Below are 25,149 nucleotides of genomic sequence, written 5' to 3' on the forward strand. Positions count from 1 at the left end.
GGAAATAGATCATTTGTCAGTCTCAAATCCACAAAATCATAGACCGGAAAAGAATTGTGTTTGCCTCAAAATATTGAGAAGCTGTGACGGTGTTATGCGATGAACTCGACAAGTTGTTTTTCTTTACAAGAGGATTGAGAACACGGGGCACGACGGAAACGATCTTTGTTATAACTGAACTCATGTGCACCAATCTTACCATAGGCAGCCCAAGCTCGCGTCACTACAGAGAGCCGTTGAGAATTTAAACGAGTTATAAGTCTGTATGGGAAATAAAATACAGTCGATTGTGAAGCCTAAAAAATGCTCAGTTTAACGTTCATTCAATAAAATGAATCAAAATGACTCACCTCTGGTGTATTCTTGTGCCTTTTGGAGTTTATTTCACAGTTTCGGGAAGTCCGTGTTTTCAATGTTCTAAGACGAAGTCAGGGCTGCACACTAAGATTTCGACCGTTGTCAGCTCTGAGGCGGTTTGCGACTCGAAAATCCATCCCAGCAAAGATTTTTTCACGCAAAGCTAAAGCCACATCATTTGCGAACCTCCGTGAATGTTTCGTGGTCAAAAAACCCCACGCACTTGGCTGGAAATGAGCATTTTCTGCTTCGATTTTCACGATAGCTGATGAATTTAACTGCTACTGATCGCCGCACAAGACACGGAACTTGGGTCCGAGGTCAAATTAACTCCACCCGATGAGGTACAGTCATTACAACACTTACCCCATCCCCACAGCGGCTTCTCGTAACCATGGAGCTCTTCGAGAAGCCCCTGTGGGGATGGGGTAAGTGTTGTAATGACTGTACCTCATCGGGTGGAGTTAATTTGACCTCGGACCCAAGCTCCGTGTCTTGTGCGGCGATCAGTAGCAGCTAAATTCATCAGCTATTGGCTGGCGCATACTGCATACTGCAACGCCGTGAAAAGTTTGAACATGACATTTGTTCATCTCGAATGGCAAATTTTTTGTTGTCAGGAAAAAGATACGGTCCGATCCGCACTAGGAGACAAAATTGCAATTGTCTGTGACAAAATCCGAGGACAAGTTTTGTGCCATCTGTTTCATCTGCATTCCTTGTGGTGAAAGTCGTCAAATTCTAATTTTAAAAACCTACTTTCGCAACACACGCGAGAAACAACCGAGACGCTAAATTTACACAGTTAAAAGCTTTTTTGTCAGATCACTGACAAGATGAACACCATTTTGTTTATTTAAACGATTTTGTCCAGTTTTTACCCGGGACAAATTTTGTCGGTGGTGCGTCTGAAGATTTTTCCGCTTCGGCCAAATTTGTCAAGTCGCGACAAACCAGCCACACTTGCAGCGCGTTGGATGATGATAGAAAACTTGTCTAAATAAACAACCTTTTTGCCAGTGTGGTCGGCCCGTAGCGCTGTATCCTCGAGCATACGGAGGGGGTGGGAATAAAACGGATTTTATTGTTGAAATTCTGCTCAATTTTGTAAAAGATTTACCGGATCACATATTTTGTGACAATTTAAGAAGTCTTGTTTATTTACATTCAATTGACTACAGCACACAAGGGTAATAACACTGAATACGAATGCTCATATTCTTTACTTCAGTAGAGTGTGTAGCCTGCTAACCAGGGTCCCTCACCTCACGGTGAACACACTTCACGCCGGGAGAGGACAAAACGCGGAGCCCTACTCCATGGAGTACCCTATGGAGTACCTGATGAAGTACCCCTAAAAATCATTTATTGGTCAAATTAGATACTTTATCAACATAGTAAGGCATTTAGATGCACATTCCTTTATCATTTCGAACTTTCCAGCTCTCCGATTGTTACAGTTCGATGCAGTTCTCAAGTTGACCGCCATCTTGAAATTTTGTAGGTACCTCATGTATCCCTTATTGTAGTGTATTTAATTTTTTGTATATTGAGACAAATATTCACTCCAGTATACCGATAAAGACCCGTGTATGTATGCCCATAATATACCCATGTATGCCCTTGTAGTGTACAGTGTTCATACTGATGAAATTACTGTGTACAAATAAAGTTTTCCATTCCATTCCATAAGGGTATTTTATATGAGCACACACGGGCTTGAAGTCACTATAATACATGAAATACCTACGAAACTCCAAGATGGACACCAATTCGTGAACTGCATCGAAGTGTAACAATCGGAGAGCTGGAGAGCTGGAAAGCTGGAAATAAATAAAGGTATGTACAGCTAAATACCTCAACCATGTTGATAAAGTATTTAATTCGACCAATAAATGATTTTTATGGGTACTCCATTTAGGTACTCCATAGGGTACTCTATGGAGTAGGGCTCCCCGTTTTGTCCTCTCCCCTTCACACCCACTATTTTTCATATGCTGGTCAGGAAAACAGAACAAAACGTTACAGGAAATTCATGTATTTTGGTTTTGATTTCAGATTTTACAGCTTCTTCTTAAAGCACATTTGCAGCAGCTAGCAAATAAAAAGAACTGCTTTTTTATTGAACCTTGGAATGCTGAATGTCAGGCTTTTTGGTGTTCTGCTCACAAAGGCACCACAAATAGTCGTCTACTTTCACTCTCAATCCCTTCCGCCATACACTGCACGTCAGCATTCACTGCCGATCGGCATACTAGTACGTGAGAAGTTACAAATATTTGGCCTTTTATGCTCTCGTGCGACCGAAGTTAATATGTATCGTTTTTCAAGGTCTATTTCACCTCAGAAAAAGACATCAGCTGCAAAGGTTAATTTAGTTATATTAGTTATGTTGAACTGAGTACGTTTACCTGATCTAAATTTCACTCATGTAGCTTTTTTATTGTTGACAGTTGTAAGCTAAGATCGTCTTAAAGTAACGCAATCTTCTAAAAATGCACCTCATGATCTCGAAAACGAGCACGGTGACCCCCCTTTTTTTGCCTTTTTGGCAAAAGTAGATCATTACCTTTCTGCGCGGCAAGTTTAAAAAAAATCTGTACTTGGGAACGTTTTGGGCGCGAACGTCCTTAAATGGCCCAAATCAAAGAACTTTTATATGCGTTGCTCATAATATATGCAGTGAGAATATTCCTGAAGTGATGTGTCTAATTGCGTGCCGTGTAGCAATTTTGAAATGTATCCAATCAGATTGTTACGATAAGCAATGCGAATTTCCATAGCAAAAAGCAAACGGTCGAAAAGGCTGTCGGTTGAAAGTAGGCCTTTAATTAAGAAATTATTTGCCTGTTGTGCGTGCATTAATTAAATCGCGAGACATAAGGTGCGGTTATACGGGGCACTTTTACCGCGGTAAATGACCCTTTTACCACGGGAAACTGCATTTAGTGTGTGTGACCGATATTTCCCAAGGTAAATTTCCCGTGGTAATTTCCATGGATACATCAAAAAGATGAGACGAGGTGCCACAGACATTTAACGTGGTGAGCTGGAAGGATGTTTTGATTCCCGAGGTACAAGAGCCAATCACGATGCTGATGAAGTTGTGATTAAATTTCCCGCCAATGGATTGCGTGAGATTTCTTTTTACCTCGATAATCTTCGTAATGTGTGATCGCTGGTAAACACGGTATACTAAAACCCAAGTGTGAGGCACCGCGGGATAATTTACCATGCGAATGGCACGTACCATGGTGTGTGTAACCGCACCTCCACCATGCCCAACATTGAAGTACATGACAGTCAGCGGTTTCTCCTTGACTGGGACAAAATCTGTCAGCATACGTGACATACTATGCTACGCCCTACGTGGCAAAATATCAAGTCCGCTAAAAAATAAAACAACTTGCACAATTAACACTCAAGTTGACAACAATTAGCATCAAAAATTTGGTTTTATCAAGGGAGTTGATAATGTAAATTGGCCACCGTACAGAGATTCTAAAAGCTGACGTTTCGAGCGTTAGCCCTTCGTCAGAGAGAATCGATTCGCTGTAGTGTTAGGCCGCATTCGAACTTGCAATCATTACTCCAAATACTACTGAAGGACAACAACTAACGATTACCTGAAAATAATCAATTTACCCCATCCGCGGGAAAATTTAAAACAGGTTTTTCTTTTAGCTGCCTTCCAGTATAATGAAATTTTTTTCATCGTGAAACAATGAAGCAGCAGAAGTGAAAATACTTATCTTGCTTATTACACAGCCAAAATCTGTAGATATATCAGCCGCTTAACAGCCGTCCATCAATTCTTCACGGGGCCGATTTTTTAGCTCAGATGCGGCGCGATAAGCTTTCAGAGGCCGGTGCAAACGCGGAAACAATTGCCGAGGAAACAACAAGTTTTGGAAGAAATATTAGGGAGCTTAAGCACTCGCGTTTTTGAGACCCGGACGGCAACCGGAATAGAACATTTCGCGTGCCAGGGCAGTGGTATCTCGCAGATTTTTTGACTAATCATCTCTAATGAACAAAAGATATACTTAGCAATGCAAATGTGGTTGTGTGAAGACAAGTTAAAAGGGAAAACAGCTCACTTCCGGTCGCCGTCCGCGTCTCAAAAACGCGCGTGCTTAAGCTCCCTATTGTCTCCGGGTAGCCTCTCACGCAGACACTCTCAGGGATTCGTCACGCGTTCCTGGAACGCGTGGCGAATCCCTTAGAGTGTCTGCGTGGGAGACTAGGCTCCGGGGTGAAAACCAAAACCAATAAAGATTGAAAGTTTGGCCAGACAATGTTGCTGTGTATCACTGCATACAGCGTTTTTTAAAGGCACGTTCATCATTTGTTTATGAAAGCTAGACGAAAGAAATTAAAGCTGCGAACAACAAAAGAACAAACGCGTTCCATAAATGCAATTTTAAACGCGTTAACGCCTTTGCATAAACACGAAAAACTTGCATGTGTTTGGCGCGTGCGTTGGTCGGTTATCTCTGACCTGTGTGTGTAAAACGTAATTGCTCGGGTCTTGGGTTAATTAAAGAATAACAACAGAAAGAAACGGAAATCTCTTGTTTGTCTTAAAAGATCGCGGTATCGCGTTGGTGCGCAACGGCAGCCGGCAGATTTTTTTCTTGTCTTGAAAGCGTGGAAATTCTCTCATTCTAACCATGAGCTTAAACCAAGCATGTCCTATAAGCGTGGTGGTTTCTTGGCCTCCTCGTCTAACAACATGCTGTACTCTGTAAAATTCCTTTTAATTTCAAGGCTAATAAATGAATAAATGATGTCTTGATAGTAGCAGATAGACAAGTAAATAATTTTAAGAAAAGGACAAAACCTTTAAGTTTATAAAACATGTTTCGACAGAAACTTCTGCCATCCTCAGTTAGTCAGAATACAAAGCGATGGAAGCTGAATTTATGATAAATAGAAAATGTCAATGTGAAAAATAGTAACAACGGAACAACAATTACACTATGTCAACCTTAAACTATCTTTTTGATTCCCACATTTTCACGCTATACTTTATTCCTTTGTTAATATTTTGCTTTAATTTGGGGTGCTCGTCGGAAATTTTAAATTAAACTTCTAAAGGAGACCAATCTGGACGTGGCTCAGGCTTTTTTTGATCCCTACAAGAGACCATATTAAAACACGGATATATAACAAATCCAGTGGCTTTTGAAGATGGCAGACATTATCATCAAATACTTTCACCTACGTGAAGAAATATAAAAGTGTAAAAATACACTTTTATATTTCTTCGTGCGCAACCCTAGAGGAGACCTTCAAGGCTACATATGATTCCTTTTTGCCCAGAACACCCTAAGTGAGACCAAAATTCGAAATTTACACCCCTAAGCGAGACGACGAGCATCCCTCCCCTACTTATATGGGAGTCTCCCCACGGGGGCTCTTCTCGAACGGAATTTGGTTTTTTTCTCCTTGCGGTCGCCACATGCCATTAAGCAAAGCCTTCTTTCAGAAACGATTTAAGATCTTTAAGCCGTTACCCTATAAAATTGGGCACACTAAAAAAATGAAGAGACCGTTTTAGTTTTGAGTAGGTCTTTATTTGTAACTTTAATATTTGACAGCGTTATGTATCGTTGACGGCAGTCAAGCCGCCACAGTTTCTAATAATCGACAAAAGACAAAAGTCATTTGAAGAAGAAAATCAAAAACTTGTTCATCCAAAATCGTTTAGAGGTGAGTTCGTACTCGCTGAAACGTTTCCTACTGACTATCAGAAGGCAAGTTATGCCCTTTCATCACTGGAACAAGCTTCTCCATTTTCATGAAATTGAAGGTTGTCAGATAACTTTGAAAGAAATGGTGCGTCAAGAGTTTGACCGAGATTCTCACCAGACCACTGCAAAGTAAGTTGACTGCATTTTGCGACCGTGTTTTCCCGCCTTTTGCATCGCTAACGGTTCCTAATTGGCTTATTTGAATGCCTTGGACGCTTTTGATTGGATGTATTGGTTATTGCTAAGACACTGGTTTATCAAACTACCTGCAATTTCTTCCTGGGCACGTATGCTTTGCACAGTGATGATGCTCCTTCAATGACGGTCAGTATGAACCTTTTCGTAAAATTTACAACCAACATTCAAAGTAGACGAACCGGTCTCTAAATTGAAAATTATTAACTAAATTTACCTCGTCATTTGATGATTAATTTACTCATTTTGTCTGCTTTCAGCTTCAAATCATCTCATAAGAGATTCGTCTATCAAAAACAATTACGTCAATTGATGTAGTGGAAGCATAAGTCGTGCCGTAGTGATTACCTTGGACATTTTCGCCTCATCTCCTGAGAACTGATTCCCAATGTTCGGTTTCGAATCATATTTTATGTAGAAATTTCGATGAAACAGTCTCTTGGTACAAACAAAGGAGAAATCAAATTAGGTCATTACCGAGTTGCCGTTTTTCTCCGGTTCAAAACGAATCTTGGTGCTAAACCATTCAAATGATAATGCGTTTGATTTGCATGAAAATACACCACACCTTTTCCGTTTGAATGGTTGTGCACCTCGCTTTGAAACCGAGACAAACAGCAACTGGGAAATGGGCTAAAAGTAAGGTATTCAACTTCGGACATCTGACCATGCTTTGGCCATTTCGCGGACTCCATGCTTGGAGTTCACGGCCGTATATTTTTTAATGGGAATCGAAAAACTTCACCTTTTGTATTGATTAAAAAATAATTTTTATCCGGCATTTACTATTTTGTCTTATATAAAGCTATTTAAAGAGGATATAAAGCTGCCTAATCTAATATAAACCCATCCGCTTTTCAAGATGAGTGGTCGGCGATTTGTTTACGTCTGAAATTACGTCAACGTGTGAATTGTTTCCTCTCTGAATCCGAGTCACATGAATTGATGAAAATTTAAATGACATCGATTTGCATTTCTTAAAGTGTGTCCTATAGAACACAATCTTCCTCTAAATGGCAATAATACTACGACCTGAAAAAAATTGTTAATGCGCTTAATCGTAAGATAAAACTCGTTGTTAACTGGTAGTTCTTTCTAAAGGCCCCTAAAACCGTTTTAACACCACGGCTCATGCTTTATTTGGCGCAGTCTTAGTCCTCTTTTAGCAGTCACTTTCTCCCGGCTCGTCGCCAAGCTGTTTGTCCGATGGTGGACTGGGACTAGCAAAAATACTAGATATATCCGGGTACTTCATAACCTCACGGCTTGACTGGTACAGTGGATTGAAGAACCCGGCTGCTTCTACAACTTGCGGGTCCTGAACAACTGGTTTTTTTGGTTTCTTTGGTTCTTCGTAAATGGGCGTGTCTGTCTTCTTGGCCAGTTTCTTCGGCACAGCGTAGACAGCACCATCTGGTTTTTTTCTGTCAATTTCTTTCTTTTGCTGTTCAGAAACCAAAGGAAAAAAAAAGATAATTTATTTCGAGAGGATTTGCGACTGTGAAGTATTTGTTCGTCTTTGTTTTGGTTTCAGTTTAATTACGGACGTGATTCAAAGTTGATTATCACATCTTGACTTTCATCTTTCGTGCCCCGTTCAAGAGAGGTTGATAACCAAACTCAAAACTTTCGCGAAGATTGAATCATGTTGATGTGGTCAAAAGCTTTTGCTGCGTAAGGAAGGATTAGTTCGTCTATGTTTTCTTTTTAGCTTAATTAAGTGGAAATCTTAAATGCAGGGACAGGATTCAAAGCTGATTGTTACATCCTGACTTTCGTGCTCCGTTCAATAGCGGTTGATAAGTAAACTCAAACCTTCGCGAAGACTGAATCAAATTGATGATGTGGTGTAAAAACTATTGCTACATAGGGAAGGGGTAAAGCACTTAAAATATGGTGTAAACTGGATTGATAGGATACGCTCATTTGCCAACGTGTTGAAAAAGAAGGTCATTTTTTCTTTTCTACCTGTCTGCAAGATGTGAACATGGGATTGGCAAATCCGCTAGCCTCAGCTTCTTCCTCCTCCTCTTCGCTCATCCTTGGAAGTCCTATTGTTCCGTACATTGGATTCTCGAATCCCGTCGTTGAGTCAGTTCGTTTCACCGTGACACGCTCTTTGGGCTCCCGATAGATTGGATTATCCATCATATGGACTTGCCTATCGACTTCTTCTTCTATGGTACCGTATAACGGGTTGAATGCTCCTTCAGCCTGCTCTTCCTGTTTTGCCATGTGGTGTCTGTACATGATATCAGTGTAAGTTTCGTCGTCATTCGGCCTATGCCTCTCACTCGTTTGTATTATCAACTTTCGCTTCCTCTGGCTTAGTTTGTTCCTTCGACAGAGAAGAAGTCCGGTGACGATGACGAGTAAGAGAATCACGCCGATGCCGCCGAAGACGTAATAGAAGCGCATTTTTGTGAAGTGCCGCTGGTCCTTGAAAGTGAAGTCATTGGGCCCTTCAAGGTCGACTACACAGCTTGAAATGTCTTTAGATTTAAGTTCCCGCACGGTGGACTCACACAGCAAGCGTATAACACCAAGAAGGGATTCAGCTGCTTCGACGTAGCTTTCAGTAGTGCAAGTGTTGTTGATGCCGCATAATACATCTCTAACTGGTAAACCAGTTAATTCATTGCCTAATTTGACAATCACAACAAACTTAACTGTAGAGCTCTCTTTGGGTGCGCTCCTCTTGGCTTTGGCTGTCTGTTGTAAACTCGGGCTTATAATATACACGTCTTCCAAGCTTCTCGTCGATTCGTTGTCGTCCACCGTCTCGGGCAGTTCGTAGGTCATCCGTTCTACTGATTGCTCAAATTGGTATTGCCAATATTGACTTGAGATGTTCACCTCTTCCGGGAAATCTAATGAAACGACAGCATCAGACGATATACACAGAGTTGAATCATATTTTTGGACATTTGCTGGGACGGAAATTTCCGTCTCTTCGCACGTGCGATCTCCGAACTTTCGCTGACATAGAGTTCCAAAGAAGCTGGTATCAGAGCATTCACAGGTAAACTTGTTGATGCCATCCACACATATACCCGGGTCTACGCAAGGCTCCTTCGCACAATCGTCTATATTTGTTTCGCAGTGAACACCGGTATATCCTGGAGCGCATGAGCAAGTGTATCCATTTCTGTAAGGTGTACATTCACCCTGTTGGCATGGGTTTGACAAGCAGTGATTAATGAGAGTGCAGTCTGTACCATTGTGATATCCACTGGGACACGAGCAGAAATGTCTTTTCCAGAGATTAAAGCACGTACCACCGTAACTACATGTGATGTTGTTGCACTCGTTTATATCCGAACAGTTAAAACCGTCTCCTGTAAATCCTTCAGTGCATGCGCACGAGAAATTCTGCCAGTCATTACGGATACACGTGGCGTTCGCGTGGCACGGAGATGATTGACAAGGATCAAGCTTAGTTACGTGGATGCTGACAGTATCGTTAAACGATTCTGAAGGAATCCCGTTATCCTCAGCTTGTACGAGAATCTCATATCCTTGAATGACGTAGTGATCGTAGCTGAGAGTCGATATCACTGTCAAATAGGGCGCCCCTCTCGTTTCATTTGCAAAGGTAGAGTAGTTGTCTCCACATTTATTTTGAAGATCAAAGGTATCTCGATAATTTAGAAGAGTGTAATAGACTCGTTGTGAGCTCTCAGGGTTTGTTGATGTGATTTGCGCGATGCAGGAACCGATGGATACGTTTTCGGGGATTTTCACCATTTCTGGAATTAAGCTTATGTTGTATGGCGGCTCATTTACGTCAATCACAGTAATGGTAATGTCACCGGTAACTTGAAGCGGGAGGCCTGTGTGTTTCTCCGGTACATCTCTTACTTGTATTGTGACTGATAGTACCGTGAAAGGATTCAAATGCTCGTAGTTAAGGAACGATGGATCTTTGACAACAAGGAAGTCCCCATTGTTGTTAACCTGGAAAGAACAAAAAAAAAATTCTCTTAGAGCTGACACACAATCGTTTTTATACCTTCACAAAAAACTCTATAACCAGAAGTTCGTAACCCATAAGTCTCGATCTGCGATAGAATGAGACCCATCAGTTTACGGTATTGTCTGTTTTCAGAACGGCTACTGCTAGAAGATTTTTGCGGGAACAAACTGACGTGGCAGCGTTGCGTTCTGCACACGAGGTAGGGAAGCGTCCCCACCTCCTACCCAGTCAAGTCTTCCGTTGTACGCAGGCTTCCACCTCTCTTCCAATTCTACCTGCGCGTTCAACGATCGAATTACAATACGAAAAAATAGAGGGCTAGCCTGCAGAACAGGCGGATTAGCGGGGCAGAGAGCGAAACGTGATACACGTGCGCGGCCGGAGACAAAAAAATCGCCTCGCTGATGTATCGCGTTTCGCTTTCCCGCCTGTTCTGCAGGCTAACAGAGGACTGTGAGCAGTCTACGGTATACATTTCTATTGTTGCCTGTAAATCATTAAACACGTTACAGCAAAATGGGGCATTGGGAGTTTAATTAAACTTCATCATCGCGAGCACTGTTTCGCAGTTTCTTTTTCACAACGTTTTCACGAGGTGAGGAATGCTTGACCGGTTTTGACTACCAGATAGAGGTGTTAAAAAATGGTTGCGTTTGATTCCAGTCTAGAAAAGCAGATTTCTTTCCGTACTCATCCCGCGTTGAGGGGACAATCCCAGTGATCCCAATGTATGGTAACAAGGTTTCCGTTTCGGTCAGTAGAAACTGCAGGCTCGTAGTTCCAAGGGTCTTCCGCGGCCAATATCTCCTCGCGCTTAGTAAGGAAGAGGCCTGTCACCCCATTATTATAACTCTACGATGGCCAAAGAAAAAGAACATTTACGATATTGTTTATCCCAGTATCAATCGGACTCTGCTCTAACTTGAACGTACTGGTCATCTGGGGGCATTGCCGGTGGAACTCACGATTCTCTTCCTCCGCCATTTTAATTTCTTAGGCGGGTTACCGCTGTACACTCGTTCCCAGACTCCCGTTCCCCGTTTCCCGTTCCCTCGTTTTAGTAACATCCGCGCTCGTGGAATATTAATTGGCCCTTCTCCGCTTGGGCGGTTTGTTTTCCTATTACTGTCCACGTGGTATTTTCTAGAGAATTGTTCTTCTACCCATCGAAAAGTAATTTGTTCATATGCACAAGACCATTTGAAAATTTGACAGCAAGAATTCTCGAGAGTATGGATCATCACATGGTATGAAATGGGGCAACAAAACCGCCCAGTCGGAAAAGGACTATTGTTAATTATAATCAATCGGTTTTTTTCCCAAATGTCGCGGAAAAACCCCTAGACTTCTTTCACTTTCCAAGGAGAACACCAATCAGATAACGTTCCAAATCCAGTTTTTAACATGACGCAATACATTGTAATCGCAAGTTTCTCAGAAAGTGGGGAACAAAACCTCAGGAATATTTTCATTTTCTGCTGAATAGCGAATCGAGAAGCAAAGGTGAAGCCAGCGCAGCATTTGACTTGGTAAGTACACGTAACAGCTAGACTTCTTGTTGTGCCGCCGGTAGCTTGTCTACCAGTTGAGAACCATAAATTAAGATTTCTCCTTATCATCAAGAGATAAATAAAAAGATCAGCTAAGATCAACCAAAGCTGAAGAATCACTCCCATACATTGGCCATGTCCGGTTTAGAAAAGGCGGAAGCGTGAATGAAATTAACCAAATTGTGAAAAGCAGTGTATGAAAAGGACAAAATTTGGGTAACATCGTAATCTTTGGGGAAGAGGAAATAAGGGTGAGGAATGACAACAAACGTGGAAGAATAGCTGTCCCTTAATTTGAAAATCATAGCTCCTCAAATGTCGTCTATATTACAGAAAAACAGGAAAGTGACGGTGAATTCATTGATTAAATCGACTACAGTAAACTTGATCGATGGGTGTTGAAGATTATAGGACTTGATAACGTTTTGAAAAGATGAACACTATATCGAAACAAAGATATCTTGCATCCAGTTTGAACCCTATATTGGGTATCATTCAATCCGTGTTTGTATTTAACTGATTTCGGTTTCTACCCCATATGAACCATGTGAGTGTTAGCCCTATTAATGGAAATGGGCCCACACAAGGACAGAGAAAAACTCTGACCAGGGTGGGAATTGAACCCACGACCTTCGGGTTAGATCTCCGCCGCACCACACTCTAATCAGTTAAGTCCGTTCAAATATAAGTGCCGTGACTTAACATCATCGGTTCCCACGGCCTCCTCCCGTCTGGCCTTGTAGCTCAGTCGGTAGAGCGGCGGTGATCTGACCCGAAGGTCGTTGGTTCAATTCCCACCCTGGTCAGAGTTTTTCTCTGTCCTTGTGTGGGCCCATTTCCATTAGTAGGGCTAACACCCACATGGTTCATATGGAGTAGAAACCGAGCACTTCACATTACACTCTAATCAGTTAAGTCTGTTCAAATATAAGTGCTACACGGCCAACGTTGACAAAAACGTAATCCTTCCGTGTTTGTATTTGTTTTGCAGTGGAATTAAGTCTGATCTCTTGACCTATTCACGCAGTTTCCTTGCTTCTATCGGTTTCGTTGAGAAGTTTATCGAATATATTCACGGTAAGTTTATTTCTTGCTTGAAACCATGAAGTTATTCTAAACTTGTAGAATCGGGAAGTTTTGGGACCAGCCATTTTAACAAAGTTTAGTAATAAAAAAGACAAAGAATTGGACTGAATATCGCCGGTTTTCATGTGACGTTGTCATATTCTGAAAAAAAAAAAAAAACTTCTTATCGTTGCGAGGGCTTAGATTAATCAGAAACGAGACCCAGCCACTAAGAACTTGACGGTCTTTCGCATTTGATATATTACATCGCGATTACGGGACTGTCGGCTCCGTCAATCTGTATCTTCCCGGATTTCTTCAGCGGTGCGAGTGGAAAAAGCGTCTATTTTTTTTACGAAACCGAAATTTCCTGCTTTCTTATTGTTTTCACTGTCTTTGAACAAACTGGCTATACCCGGAAAATATCGCGATAGTCGTAGAATATGCTACAGATAATAATAATAAGATACAAAATGCTTGATATTTATCTAACATCTGCCACATGTTTACTTCGCGCATGAATTATATATCTTATTTATGGTGGTCATACACTTAGCTATACAAGCACATCACCAGCGCCCTAAACCACTCGGCCAGGCTGGAAAATCGGAAGCCTGGGTCTGCTGCTCTGCTATCTTGTAACATCAACCTCTGAATGATATGGTTGAACTTGATGCCAAATTTGGATACAGTAAATATCTAATTGGTACGTTTCAGTGACATATCAGGTCTTGTCTAGCTGCTTTCGCTATGAGGCATACGAGCTATGGCTCGATCAAAGTAATTTAAGAACCATCAACATTAACAACAACGAACCGCTAATAAATACCTCTTTAAGGCCAATAGACCATTTGTTGATGATGAACTGACAATATAATATATTCATAATAAATTAATGATAATCGTTAATAATTAAATATTAATTATTTATCAATTTCAGCTGATCATGAATCGCCTGGTTATTCTTCTCGTGGTTGCGGTTGCGGTTGCCATAGCAATGTTTGTTGCTCCAACTGAGGGTATCATGATGTTCATGACTTAATTTTTTTTAAAATTGCAAATGTCTAGCTTTAAGAAAATTGACTTTTTCTTGTTTAAAAATGTATTTCACCTCAAACGTTTGGTCTAATTTGAGGTTACTACAGATGAAAACTAAAGGGTAAACAATATAAACAGAAGACCTCACCAAAAAGTTACAAAACTGAAATCAAAATTGTCGCTAATTCTGGGTTAGCTTAATCGGGCTTTGAACAACCCGGCCCAGGACAGTAAAGTTTTTCCCGCCTGCTGAATCCTGATTGGTCAATTCAAATTTCCCGCGCGCCAGCCGTATGCAAGGAAATTTCAGCATGTTGATTGATTGAGAGCACCTCAATTAATCCCAAACAGTGCAGACAAATGAAATTGAGAGAAAAAGTTAAAATTGAGCGCCGAAAGTTGAAACTAAATTGCATGTATATTATTAACAATAAATCAAATGATTTTTCTCGTGCAAGTTGGAATTAATATCCACTCGTGGATTTTTGAAAGACCACAAATTGCACTCGCATTACGGGCTCGTGCACAATTTTTACCTTTGAACGATTTTCTTGTACTTATTTATTCCAAATTTCACTCAGAATCATTTTTGAAATTTCTTATACTAATCAACGACCCAGTTGACATAAGTTTAATTAGTTAATTAGTTTATTTATTCATTATATAACTGATAAAATTACTTCATTGTGATTGACTGAGAGCAGGCCAATTTATCATTAACTTTTAATTTATACTGCAGATCTAGAGCAAATGAACACGCGTGCTTTTGTGATTTTTCCGGTCCAGTCATGCAATAAATGAGCAATCGTATGAAGGCTCCAGTAATAGACCAATTTCGATACATGTATATTAAAATTCAGCTCAAACTAAAACAAAAGACCTCATTACGAGGCCCTAGGAAATAACTACGGAGTTTGTGGGGTTTATTCCCGCAGAGCCTCGGGCTGAGATATATTGCGTTAAGCGGAATTTTAATATATCGAAATTGGTCTGTTAAGGATTTACACAGCTCGTGATATTGGAAAATCCTTTTAAATTGCACTCGCCTAAAAGCTCGTGCAATTTTGAGAGAATTTTCAATTATCAATAGTGGTGTAAATCTTTAACTGCACTTGCATTAATACGATTACCTATACTAATTAAGGCTTTACACTATGACAGAGAAATGTGAGGCCAGTGCAATTTAAAAGAAGTTTCAAATATCACGAGCAGCCAAGCTCCTTAATTGTTCGAGCTTTCATACGGTTACTCAAATTAAATGACCGTTTTTAGTTAATTTGCACTGGAATGCAAATTGAAAATTAATGATGATGATAATGTAGAGGAGGAGGAGAGGGTCGACGACGACTAAAGTATAATTAATTTAATTATATATATCGACTTTAGTTTATTGCACTGCTCACAGTTTAAACTCCCTCTAAACTTCCTGTTTCTTTCATTATACTAACATAGTTTTGTGTACTGTGCATTTCGTGGCCATTCATTAATTGTAATAATTTATCTTTCATTAGGAGGAGGGGGTTGTTTTGGCGCATGTCCATCATGGTGCGAAAGCTGCCGATGTATCTGCTACCCCACCTGGCCTATCGGCTCAGGTGCCAAGTGCAGCTGGTCATGTAACTTATGATTTTCCCGAGGCTGCTAGCAAGCGTGAAGTTCGAAGTGCAATTAATTATTCAGCATAACTACGAAAATAAAACTCTAAAAAAAATTAGATAATCGTAATCAAACTAAGGGATATGTAAACTTGATGAAAATGATTTCTTCTTAAATAGTCAAGCACCTTATAAAAAACATATTTTGAACTTGTACCTCCTAGTTGTTGCTATTAAATGCCTTTTCTCACTATGTGTGATATTTCTATTTATTTTTTTCCCTAGAGAGCACGGTAACGAATCCTGCAATCTCGTTGGTTCTTAGCGCGGTCCGGATTTTCTTATCTCTGACCAATTCTCTGACCACGGTCACGGTAACGGCGGGAAACAGCGCGGGTGAAATTGTAGTGTTGGTTAATTTTCGTGAGTTAACTAGCGGTAATCGTCAACCTTTGCCCTTTTTACTCTTCCATCGACGGTTTATCTCTATTCACTTTGAAATGGCAAGGAACGTCACTGTAAGTAAATTCAATTGAGTATTTTGAAGTTGCGAGAGTTTGTTTGGTTGTTTGTAGCTCGGCGCTGTAATGGCGCGTAATCCTGTGTTCCGCTCGCCGCACAATAATTATCCCTTTAACATCCAAACCGGCCTAAACCGGCCAGATTTAGTATTTTACTTTGTCTAACACCAGAGAATTTTACTCGTCAATGGGGAACCCCCGGGCGTCAATGGGTTTTAAGGCTTAAGCAATTTTTCACTTCCAATAGTGTTACAAGTTACAATTTACAATTAACATCTTACAAAAGGTTTTCCCCACAGTAAGAAAGGCAAGCAATAATTCTCTTACTCGCAACTGTAGTGTTCACTCTAAAAGAAAATTACTGACCAATAGGAAATGCTTTATTTACTCTTCTACTCTATGCTTTTTCCCTAATGCATTCCCTTAAATGAGGTTTTACTATTTTTTAAACAAATTTAGCCAGTACTGGCTGTAGAAGTGTTCACCCTTTGAGCATATTCGTAGTACAAATAAAATCTTTAATTTAAGGTGGCAGTGGCCCCACAGAGTAATCAATTAGTGTCGCGCGTTTGTTACATTTTGAAAGCTACTTATTTTTCTCGTTCGTTTTTAATTCCACACCTTTCCACACCGAGGTCGCGTGTTTTTCTTTTTTTTATAGTGACTGCTTACCAGGGACTGGTTTTTCGCGGGTCAAGCCGGGTTATTACTCTGGGGGAGAAGGAGGGAGTACTTGCGCAGGAAAATTAACCCCTTACTGGAAAAAATAGCGAAACCATACGCTGAACAAGAAGATGCTCACAACTGATAAACGCACAAAAAATCGAAAGGCAATCCCAGGCTACGCTTAAGCCGTTGAAAATGCTTGCAGTGAAGGAAGACGGTGGACTAAACGTCAACTATAAAAAAGCTTGCTATTCTGGGTGTGAAATAAATTAAAATAAGCAAAAAGCAGCGTAAAGAAGAAAGGGGCAAACAGTTATTTACGAAACCTGCCGGAGTTTTATCTGTAGTTATGGTCAGGAACTTGATGCGCCCGCATGCAACTTCTCCAAAATAATTGTCAGTTTTGACATGCGTGATTCAGTAAATATCCCAGTATGACCATTCATTAAAAAAAAGAACAAACAAATGAAGTTTGTCAACTGAGTGTCGTAGACCCAAGTGAAGGAATCAACTACTTTCACCAATCAGATCAACCACATCCACCGCACAGAGTCACAGACCCCATAAGAATGTTAAGAAAATGCTAGTAGCGGATACAAAGCGTGGGTAACATATGGGGTTCAAGACACGTTTTAGTTAAAATTCTAATTACTATCATCTCTTTCCAATGACATGTCTTCTTTGACCATAACCAAAACAAATGCAGAAATTAAAACAAAAGGATAAGATACAATGGCACTGAAAAGTCGAATGAATTTTTACATCCACCTAACCATTGCACCCACCTGGAAGACAGATGAATAATTTCCGAGGACGGTAAACACGTGATCCTGCCCTATATCTGGGTCCTTGCAAGTGAGATGACCCACAATATATCCCTGTTTGACGTTCTCTTGCACGGTGGCAGACGCGTTCAAACGAATGTCGAAGGGTGCTTCATTCACGTCTAATATTCGAACGCTGAAGTTTCTTTGAATGGAATATGAGGGATTCCCATTGTCGCGGCAATCAACTGAAACTGTTGCAAAAATAATTTAAATAAGTTCATTGACAGAAGTGATCGGCAGGCTATTGTAGCAAACAGCCCATGTCTGGCAAATACTCGGGTTTCAACGGCTTTAAATATGAAAAGTCCACATGGAATGGGACCCACCTTTTTATAATAGTAAAATAAAATCTGAGACTCCTTCTTATGCATTTCGCATCACCGCAAGCGCAAATGAAGAGTTTTAAATGTCTCATCACAGAGACTTGGTGCCCTTTCGTTTGAAATCTTAACTTAAAGAAAACGAGAGACCAAGAAATTGGGGTTCGTTGCATCGAGTTTTTCATCCATACATTTTACTGTTGGTAGGATCAAGAAGTTTTTCGATGTTCATTTTTCTATTATTTTCGCTTTCTCCTGAAATTTTTGCTTTAAATGGACCGAACAAGTTGCTACGGTAAAACAAACAAAATTGGCAGCCATTTTTACCTCGGCCGAGCAAGTGAGAGGTATGGGTCTAGCACTGACATGACTCCACAAAATGCAGTCTCGAAAGACTTCCTGCGGTGCAAAACAATTTTTACCGTAGATCCGTGCCGCTATTATATAGATCGTGGTAATAAAATCGTCTCTCAATTTTATGCGCATTCAACGTGCAACGTCCAAGTAACAAAGACAAAATGCATTTACCATAGATAGACAGATTTACCTCCGCTGCAAAAAAAAAAAACTATTGAGATAAAGTGCAATTCATCTTTGGGATCCCAAACGAGACCTTCACTGTACCTGTTACAGGCGCGCCTAAGTGGCGTTCATAGTCCAAATCGGCGTCTTGCGACACATAAACTTCTGAAGACGATTTGGACAATGATTTAACATAGAAGTAATTCCCTCCTGTCCGAAGCACACAGCTGTGTTGCTGTCCCACGTCGTCATCGACAACACTCATGTTCACCAGCGATGTTCCACTCGGGCTGTTCTCGGGTATCTCAATCGTGTACGACGCATTTTCGGATGCGGCGAGCGACGAGATCAAGGTTATTTCCGAAGGTCGGTCGTTGCAGTCAAGCACATTGATGCTCAAAATTTCCTGAAAATGCAAAGAAAACTCACCCGATGTGATGTTATGAAAGCCATCTTAATTCCAAACCAAAGAGAGTACAAGCCACCCGGTGGGTTGCTTTTTTCCCCACAAAAGAGTTGTGCACTTACATGTATGTCCAGAATTGCGCTTAATTAGATGCAGGCCCAATTTAGACATCCAACACGAAGTGTTCCTTTTAGTCTAAGCATTTGCTACCTATTTCTAACAATAAGGTAAGGGTAAAGGTTAGCGCTGTTTTTAGCTTTGGGTAAATGCAGCAGTTAATCTTTACTTAAAGAGCACTATTTGGAGGACAATTTGTGACGTTAATTAATTGTCTTTATTCCCAGACACGAGTGATGTTGAAGTTGGCGAGAAGAGCAAAGGGACACTTCTCGAGACGCTTACTGCGTGCACCTAATTTGGGGCATTTTTGGACAAATCTGTACAATTTAAGACAAACCTGTATTGACTTGGGTGGGGTGCCACTGTCAGTAGCATTCACGGTAATGTTAAAAACTGGTGTAGTTTCATAATCCAGTGAGTTATTGAGTAGTAAGCTGGTTCCGTTCACATAGAAAAAACCTATAAAAAAAAAAGTAAGAACTTGAATTTTATCAATAGAGTTCAATAACAAACGGTGCTACCAACAAATACCTCGAATTTAATTTGAACGCACCTCTTCCTAAAATTACAGAAAAGGAATGAGTTTGATGAGCATCCTGGTCTTGAGTCAGCAGATTTCCCACAACAGTACCAGCGGTAGCATTTTCATAGATTTGCCGGGATGTAAGTTGGATTTTAGTGGGTCCGTCATTTGTGTCGAGCACCTAGAATGAAATAACTTATTTGATAGAGTGCAAGTTTCTTGGCTGAAAATATTGTTCATTTTGTGCTGGAGATGAACAAGGTAAATAGCTTAAGAAGGCTGCGTTTGCTTCAATATTTTTCGTAATGAACTGGTCATAACTTGGAGAAGATGAAGAAATGTCAGGCCATGGTCAGTCTTCCTAAAACGTCCATATAATAACGTGGTTTGGCCCACTCAATGAGGATTCCTCCTTCTTCCCACCCTCAGTCTTCAGTAAATTCTTGGTTTAAGTTGACTGAAAACTTGTTTCCTTGCACGTTTTGGAGAGGAAGCTAAATTTACTATTTATTGGCACCTGAATCGTAAAAGAGAGACTGGTATTCATAGATGGATTGCCGCTGTCTGCTGCAACCACGGTCACATTGTAGAGGCTTTGGGTCTCGAAATCAAGTGTCCTCGTTGTAACCAGTCTTCTGCCAACCAACTGAAAGGCGACAGGGCCTGGTGACTGGTCTGTGATATGAAGAGATACAGTGGCTTGTCCGCTAGTCTGAAAAAAATGAAACATGATTTGATGTTGAATAAATTCAACATGATTTGAAAAGATCATTCCAGGGACCGTTCATTTAAAGGCTTTGGCCCATCAAGTTAAGGTATTATCTAAATTTAGAATACAGATCCCGCCAAATAATGGCCAATCAGATTGGGCCTAATGACCACAACTCTCCTCATTGGTCCACAACCGAGAAGACGCATGAGGAATGCACGAGTTAAATGCTTAATCGTGCACGGAACGCAATGCCGCCACCTTGTGTTCCCGCAAAAATCATCTAGCAGTAGCCGTTTTAAAAATAGACCATACCGTAAACTGATGGGTCTCATTGCATCGCAGATCGAGACTTACGGGTTACGAACTTCTGGTATATCATATCGACATTGTCAACTATCTGGGTTGTTATTCATTCTCCTACCGGTAGATCAGGGTCCTGAACGTTAAACACGCCGACTTCGTCTCCCACGCGTCCGTTTTCTTTTATCGTTTTGGACGAGATTGAAAGATTACAGGGCGCTTCGTTGACATCAACAACATCGACGATAAATAGTGACGACACAGAGAGCGGATTGGGTGCGAGGTCGGTACAGGTGACCTGGGAAATAAAATGTACTTTAGAATAAAGATACCATCTTGATATGGACCTTGAAGTTATTATTGGTATTTCATAGCAAAAGCATAACGGCAATAAGGATAGGAAATTGTATGAACGCGAGTTGGAATTTCATGATTTATCGGCACGAATGATGGTTTGAAAGTTCCTTAAATTGCAAATTTAGAACTTTCAAAACATTACAAATGACCACAAATCAAGACATGCGCGAGCAAGCTCAAACAATTTTCTCTTTATTCCACACTCAACAAAATTACTCCATCGCTGTGTTCCATAGAGAATTTCGTATTGCACTCTATGCAAAGTCATTTGCATATATTGATATAATGCCCTGGGGATAAGCACATGATGAGTACAAAAGGACAACGTTGGGTCCAACCCTTGCACTCTACCCTGGGCCGCCGTTTAGTTTAGATCTAGCGACTCGGGCTTCTTTTTGGAGTGCCTTTTCCAGATTCTTAATTCGTACCTTCTTTACATTATTTTCATGAATAACAATACTGAGGGTAGAATATTGTTCTGTTAAAGTCCATGTTGCGGTGCATGTGTTCTGCAATAGTTCACAGATGACGTCAAAATGTGGTCATTAGAACATCAGTGACACACACGGCTGTCGCATCGTGTGCCACTTTTTTGTTCTTAGCACATTTTGACGTCATCTGCGAGCTACAATCTCGAGTCCATCGGTGTTCACGTCACCACTCTCGTTCTCCTTACGTAAGGACGACGTTTCAAATTAATGTCCTTTCTTTCTCCCATTTTCTCAATAAGTTTACTTCGTATAAATGCCATCCAACAAAAAGACACTGAGAAATAAGTAAACGATTAACTCACATTGATGGTGTACACGTTGACTTTCTCGAAATCCAATGAATTATCAGAAACAACCAGCGTTGAATAGTTCACAACCTGGAAAAAAGAGGACATTATTACACAATAACAGAGATCGCATTTTGAATTGCATTCGTCGTTCATTGCTACGATCGCCTAAAACAGTTTGAGCCGCAATCTCAACCAATCAAAGGCAAACGCAATTTCAAATTTGAGATTTTCTCGCGCGCGTTTCCCCCGCGCTTTCCGCCGGCTGCATACATTTGCTTCACGTTCTGATTAGCTAATCTGATTGTCATTTGATTTCACTGGTCAAAGTTAATCAAACTTTTTATCATAGCTTTACGTCACTCAGTTGAAACCCAATCTATTCATGGATTTATGCATCGTTTTGCGCCAAAAGTAAAACACTTAATAAAGTACTTACCTTGAAGGGACCTCTGTCCACTACAACACATTTGAACTTTTGTAGAGGTAAATGAAGATTATCAGGATCAATTACCGTCAAGTTACCAACAACTGCACCTACGGGACTGTTTTCAGAGATCTGAAATATGAAGAATGAGACTTACATTTTCAATTTAACCTTCAAATTCTTCAAGAAATCGACGGCACTAACAAGACAGATATATTCCAATGCTCTGATTTAGGCCTTGCGATAGTTGCCCATCGTATGTTCATAGAATTTCAGCTATAGTTTGGTAGTGATTACATAACTGCGTTACTTTTTTTGCTATTTGGGATCTTGAAGATGCGACGTTTGTTTTAGCCACGGGCAGAAACCGGAAGTGAGCTGTTTTCTCTTTTAATATGTCTTGACACTACCACATACTGTCCTGGCGTGCGAAATGTTCACTTCCGGTTTCCGACCGTGACTCAAAAGACTCATGTGCTTTTAAAAGATCCCCTTCCTCAGCGTTGTCTAGAAATCTTCCAATATTATGTCATCCAAGCAGAAAACAAATTTCACACGCCTTGCCCGCTTGCGTTTTCCCGCGGTTGGTGCTCGCTGCACGAATAAATTTCGAACCCTGATTGGTTCATTATGGATCTCATGGTTAATTTGAGACATCGGCCAGCCAGTGTTCTCGCGTTTGGTGCTGGCTGCACCAATACCTATTATTAGGTATTTCAAATTAAAACCGCCTTGGTTTCCAGCTGCCCCAAGCAACGCTTCGTTATCTGGCCTATAGCTATTCCAGGTTCACCTTATGCACTAGCTTTGTGAGGGTGCGAATAGACTTCTTGCAGAAAAAGTAAACATTTAGGCCAGTGGCCTCTGGAGAAATTCTTGTGATGAAATCGCCATACCCCCTTAAAAGCTGTGAAATGAGCGCCTAAGTTTGTTATCGTACTATTATTTCCTTGTTTTTAATACATTATCTTTAGTTCCTGCATTTTTCTTTTATCTCCCGGCCCATCTCCAGGTTTAAAGGGGTACTCTGACGAAAATCGCATCTTTCCTATCTAACCCATTTTGAAACATAAACAAGTAGTCTGTGTGAGAAGAAAAATGCTGTTTACTTTTTTCAAATATCTCTTTTCGTTCCAGAGATATTCGAGTTTGAAATCAAGTGGGTGGGGACTGGAAAAGAGTGAGTTGCCATGGGAACAGAATTTTTTAAAAGTCATAGGTGTGTTTCCTGTAGAACTATTAGACTACCAAGTTTCAATGGTCTGCGCTGCGAATTGGCCGAGGTAGCCCTATTTATATACCCAATATAATATTGGGTTGAGTGTATGACATCATCAGTCATCTCATTTGTATATTTTACCCATTTTCAAACTTAAATATCTCCGGAACTAATGCAGGTATTTGCAAACGGTAAACGGCGTTTTTGTTCTTTCATGGAATTCTATGTGATACACTCAAAAACTCAAGGGGTAAAAATTTGGTCATAGTACCACTTTAAAAGTAAATACTACTTTCCTGAGAAAAAAGTCTGTAACAGCTTACATTGACAATACAGACCTTGCTGTTATCAAGGGAGACACTTTGAGGCTTTTCATTGATGTCATTGACTCTGATCTCAAATGAGCCTGTCACTGTGTAGGGCGGGAAACCGCTGTCTGTACTGTTCACAGTAACTGTGAAGTTTCTGTACTGTTCGTAATCCAGCCCAGCCTTCTTGACAGTCACTCGTCCAGATGGTGACTCAACACCAAACAAGCTAAGAAGACCTGACGAACTATCCAGAAAAAGAAGCTCGACTTAATTAATGGCAGGTATAAGCTTAAGACAAGTATTAGACAATTGAAACTGTGCGAAAACGTCTTTATTTACCACTGCAATCAGATGCATACCTTACAGAAGAGGTTCCTGATTCTTTTTGTTTCAAAACGAAATCATCAATAACGGAAAAAGTAAGAGATACATTCTAAATATGAATTGAAATCAGCAGTAATTCGCTTAATTTTTCACGTTTGTAGTGGTGAAAAGAATGTAGCTGATCTTTATTCACCAACAGATTAAACAGGATACTTCGTTGAGCGAAGCAGTCACATCCAATAATGAACTTCGAAGCGACAGGGATGCAACAAGATAAAAGAAACCTAATGATACCTCTGGCCGCTATAGCCTTGTCCAACCACATCAACGATCTTGTAATGGTGCGTCTGTCCGACATCTTGATCAGCAGTTGAGACAGTGCCTATGAATTCCCCTGAAAGACTGTTTTCGGCAACGCTTAGAGGACCCCTGGTCAATATGCCCGTGGGCGGATCATTTCGGTCTGTAACGATTATTGTGAAATTCTTTGTTGTACTGAGACCTGAAAAAAAAAAAGTTGCAGTGATATTCTTTCTCGCCGTTCTCAAATCAATACTACGAGTATTGTACCTACAATCATTGGCAAAAGTAGTTGGGACGCTTACGCCAAAATGGACCTAAAAACTTCTCAGACGTCACAAACTAAGCATAACTGTCAAATTTCCACTAAGTGCTTCAAAATAGAGAGTCCCCCCTCCCCCTCTAATCAATGTTGAAATAGACTAGGAAAGGTCTGTTCACTATTGGCATCGTTGCTCTGGGAAGGGGAGAGGGAGGGAGGGAGGGAGGGAGGGAGGGAGAGGGGAAATCATTCAAACTAAGTAAGAAAACCAGCTAAAAGAGTAAGTTCCTCAAGACTTTCGCCACTGATTGTAGATTGCTCATTCTCAGATTCACTACGCAATGTTCTTAGACCAGTAGCACAATTATGAGGCTTTTCGTCACAAATCAGGATCTTGAAGTGACAACCTTGTGTTTTATGGGCAAGGAAGGCTAAGCTGAAGTATAAGGAAAGGTTACATTTATACAAACGTTGATCGTGTAGCACTTATTTTTTAAACCGTGGCCGTGCAGCACTTTTTTTAATTAAACAGAACTCCCTTCAGTTTAAGCTGAAGTATGGCATTTCCGTTTCAATGTGTGCTCTATTGTCTTACTAGCCGAGTTCGAGGTCCGTATTGTAAGATACGGGCCCTGTTTTTAACGGAGAAAACGAGGACGTGTAACTTACTGGTACAGATAGAAAAAGCGAGGTTCAAACTGTTACTTAAGGTATTTAATATA

General features: G+C 40.6%; 1 protein-coding gene and 1 long non-coding RNA gene across 2 annotated transcripts in view; one reads left to right on the forward strand and one right to left on the reverse strand.

The window, feature by feature from the left end:
- Positions 1 to 5,914: 5,914 nt before the first annotated feature.
- Positions 5,915 to 25,149, reverse strand: part of LOC137992127 (protocadherin Fat 4-like) — a 55,366-nt gene continuing 36,131 nt past the window's right edge. Inside the window, exons 22-33 of the mRNA XM_068837260.1 lie at positions 24,160 to 24,367; positions 23,569 to 23,785; positions 22,024 to 22,143; positions 21,600 to 21,674; positions 20,571 to 20,747; positions 19,955 to 20,149; positions 19,468 to 19,618; positions 19,252 to 19,373; positions 18,491 to 18,794; positions 17,505 to 17,737; positions 8,277 to 10,265; positions 5,915 to 7,752 (exon numbers count right to left, since the gene is read on the reverse strand). Coding sequence (XP_068693361.1) covers positions 7,471 to 7,752; positions 8,277 to 10,265; positions 17,505 to 17,737; positions 18,491 to 18,794; positions 19,252 to 19,373; positions 19,468 to 19,618; positions 19,955 to 20,149; positions 20,571 to 20,747; positions 21,600 to 21,674; positions 22,024 to 22,143; positions 23,569 to 23,785; positions 24,160 to 24,367 — 4,073 coding nt within the window. The 3' untranslated portion in view covers positions 5,915 to 7,470. The remainder of the gene's footprint in view (positions 7,753 to 8,276; positions 10,266 to 17,504; positions 17,738 to 18,490; positions 18,795 to 19,251; positions 19,374 to 19,467; positions 19,619 to 19,954; positions 20,150 to 20,570; positions 20,748 to 21,599; positions 21,675 to 22,023; positions 22,144 to 23,568; positions 23,786 to 24,159; positions 24,368 to 25,149) is intronic.
- LOC137992138 (uncharacterized) lies at positions 11,677 to 15,785 on the forward strand. Its single transcript, XR_011121644.1, has 4 exons — positions 11,677 to 11,813; positions 12,826 to 12,911; positions 13,840 to 13,918; positions 15,449 to 15,785. It is a non-coding gene; the product is annotated as an uncharacterized lncRNA (long non-coding RNA).

The sequence above is a fragment of the Montipora foliosa genome, chromosome 2 (genome assembly GCF_036669935.1).
Source record: "Montipora foliosa isolate CH-2021 chromosome 2, ASM3666993v2, whole genome shotgun sequence".
Lineage (NCBI taxonomy): Eukaryota > Metazoa > Cnidaria > Anthozoa > Scleractinia > Acroporidae > Montipora > Montipora foliosa.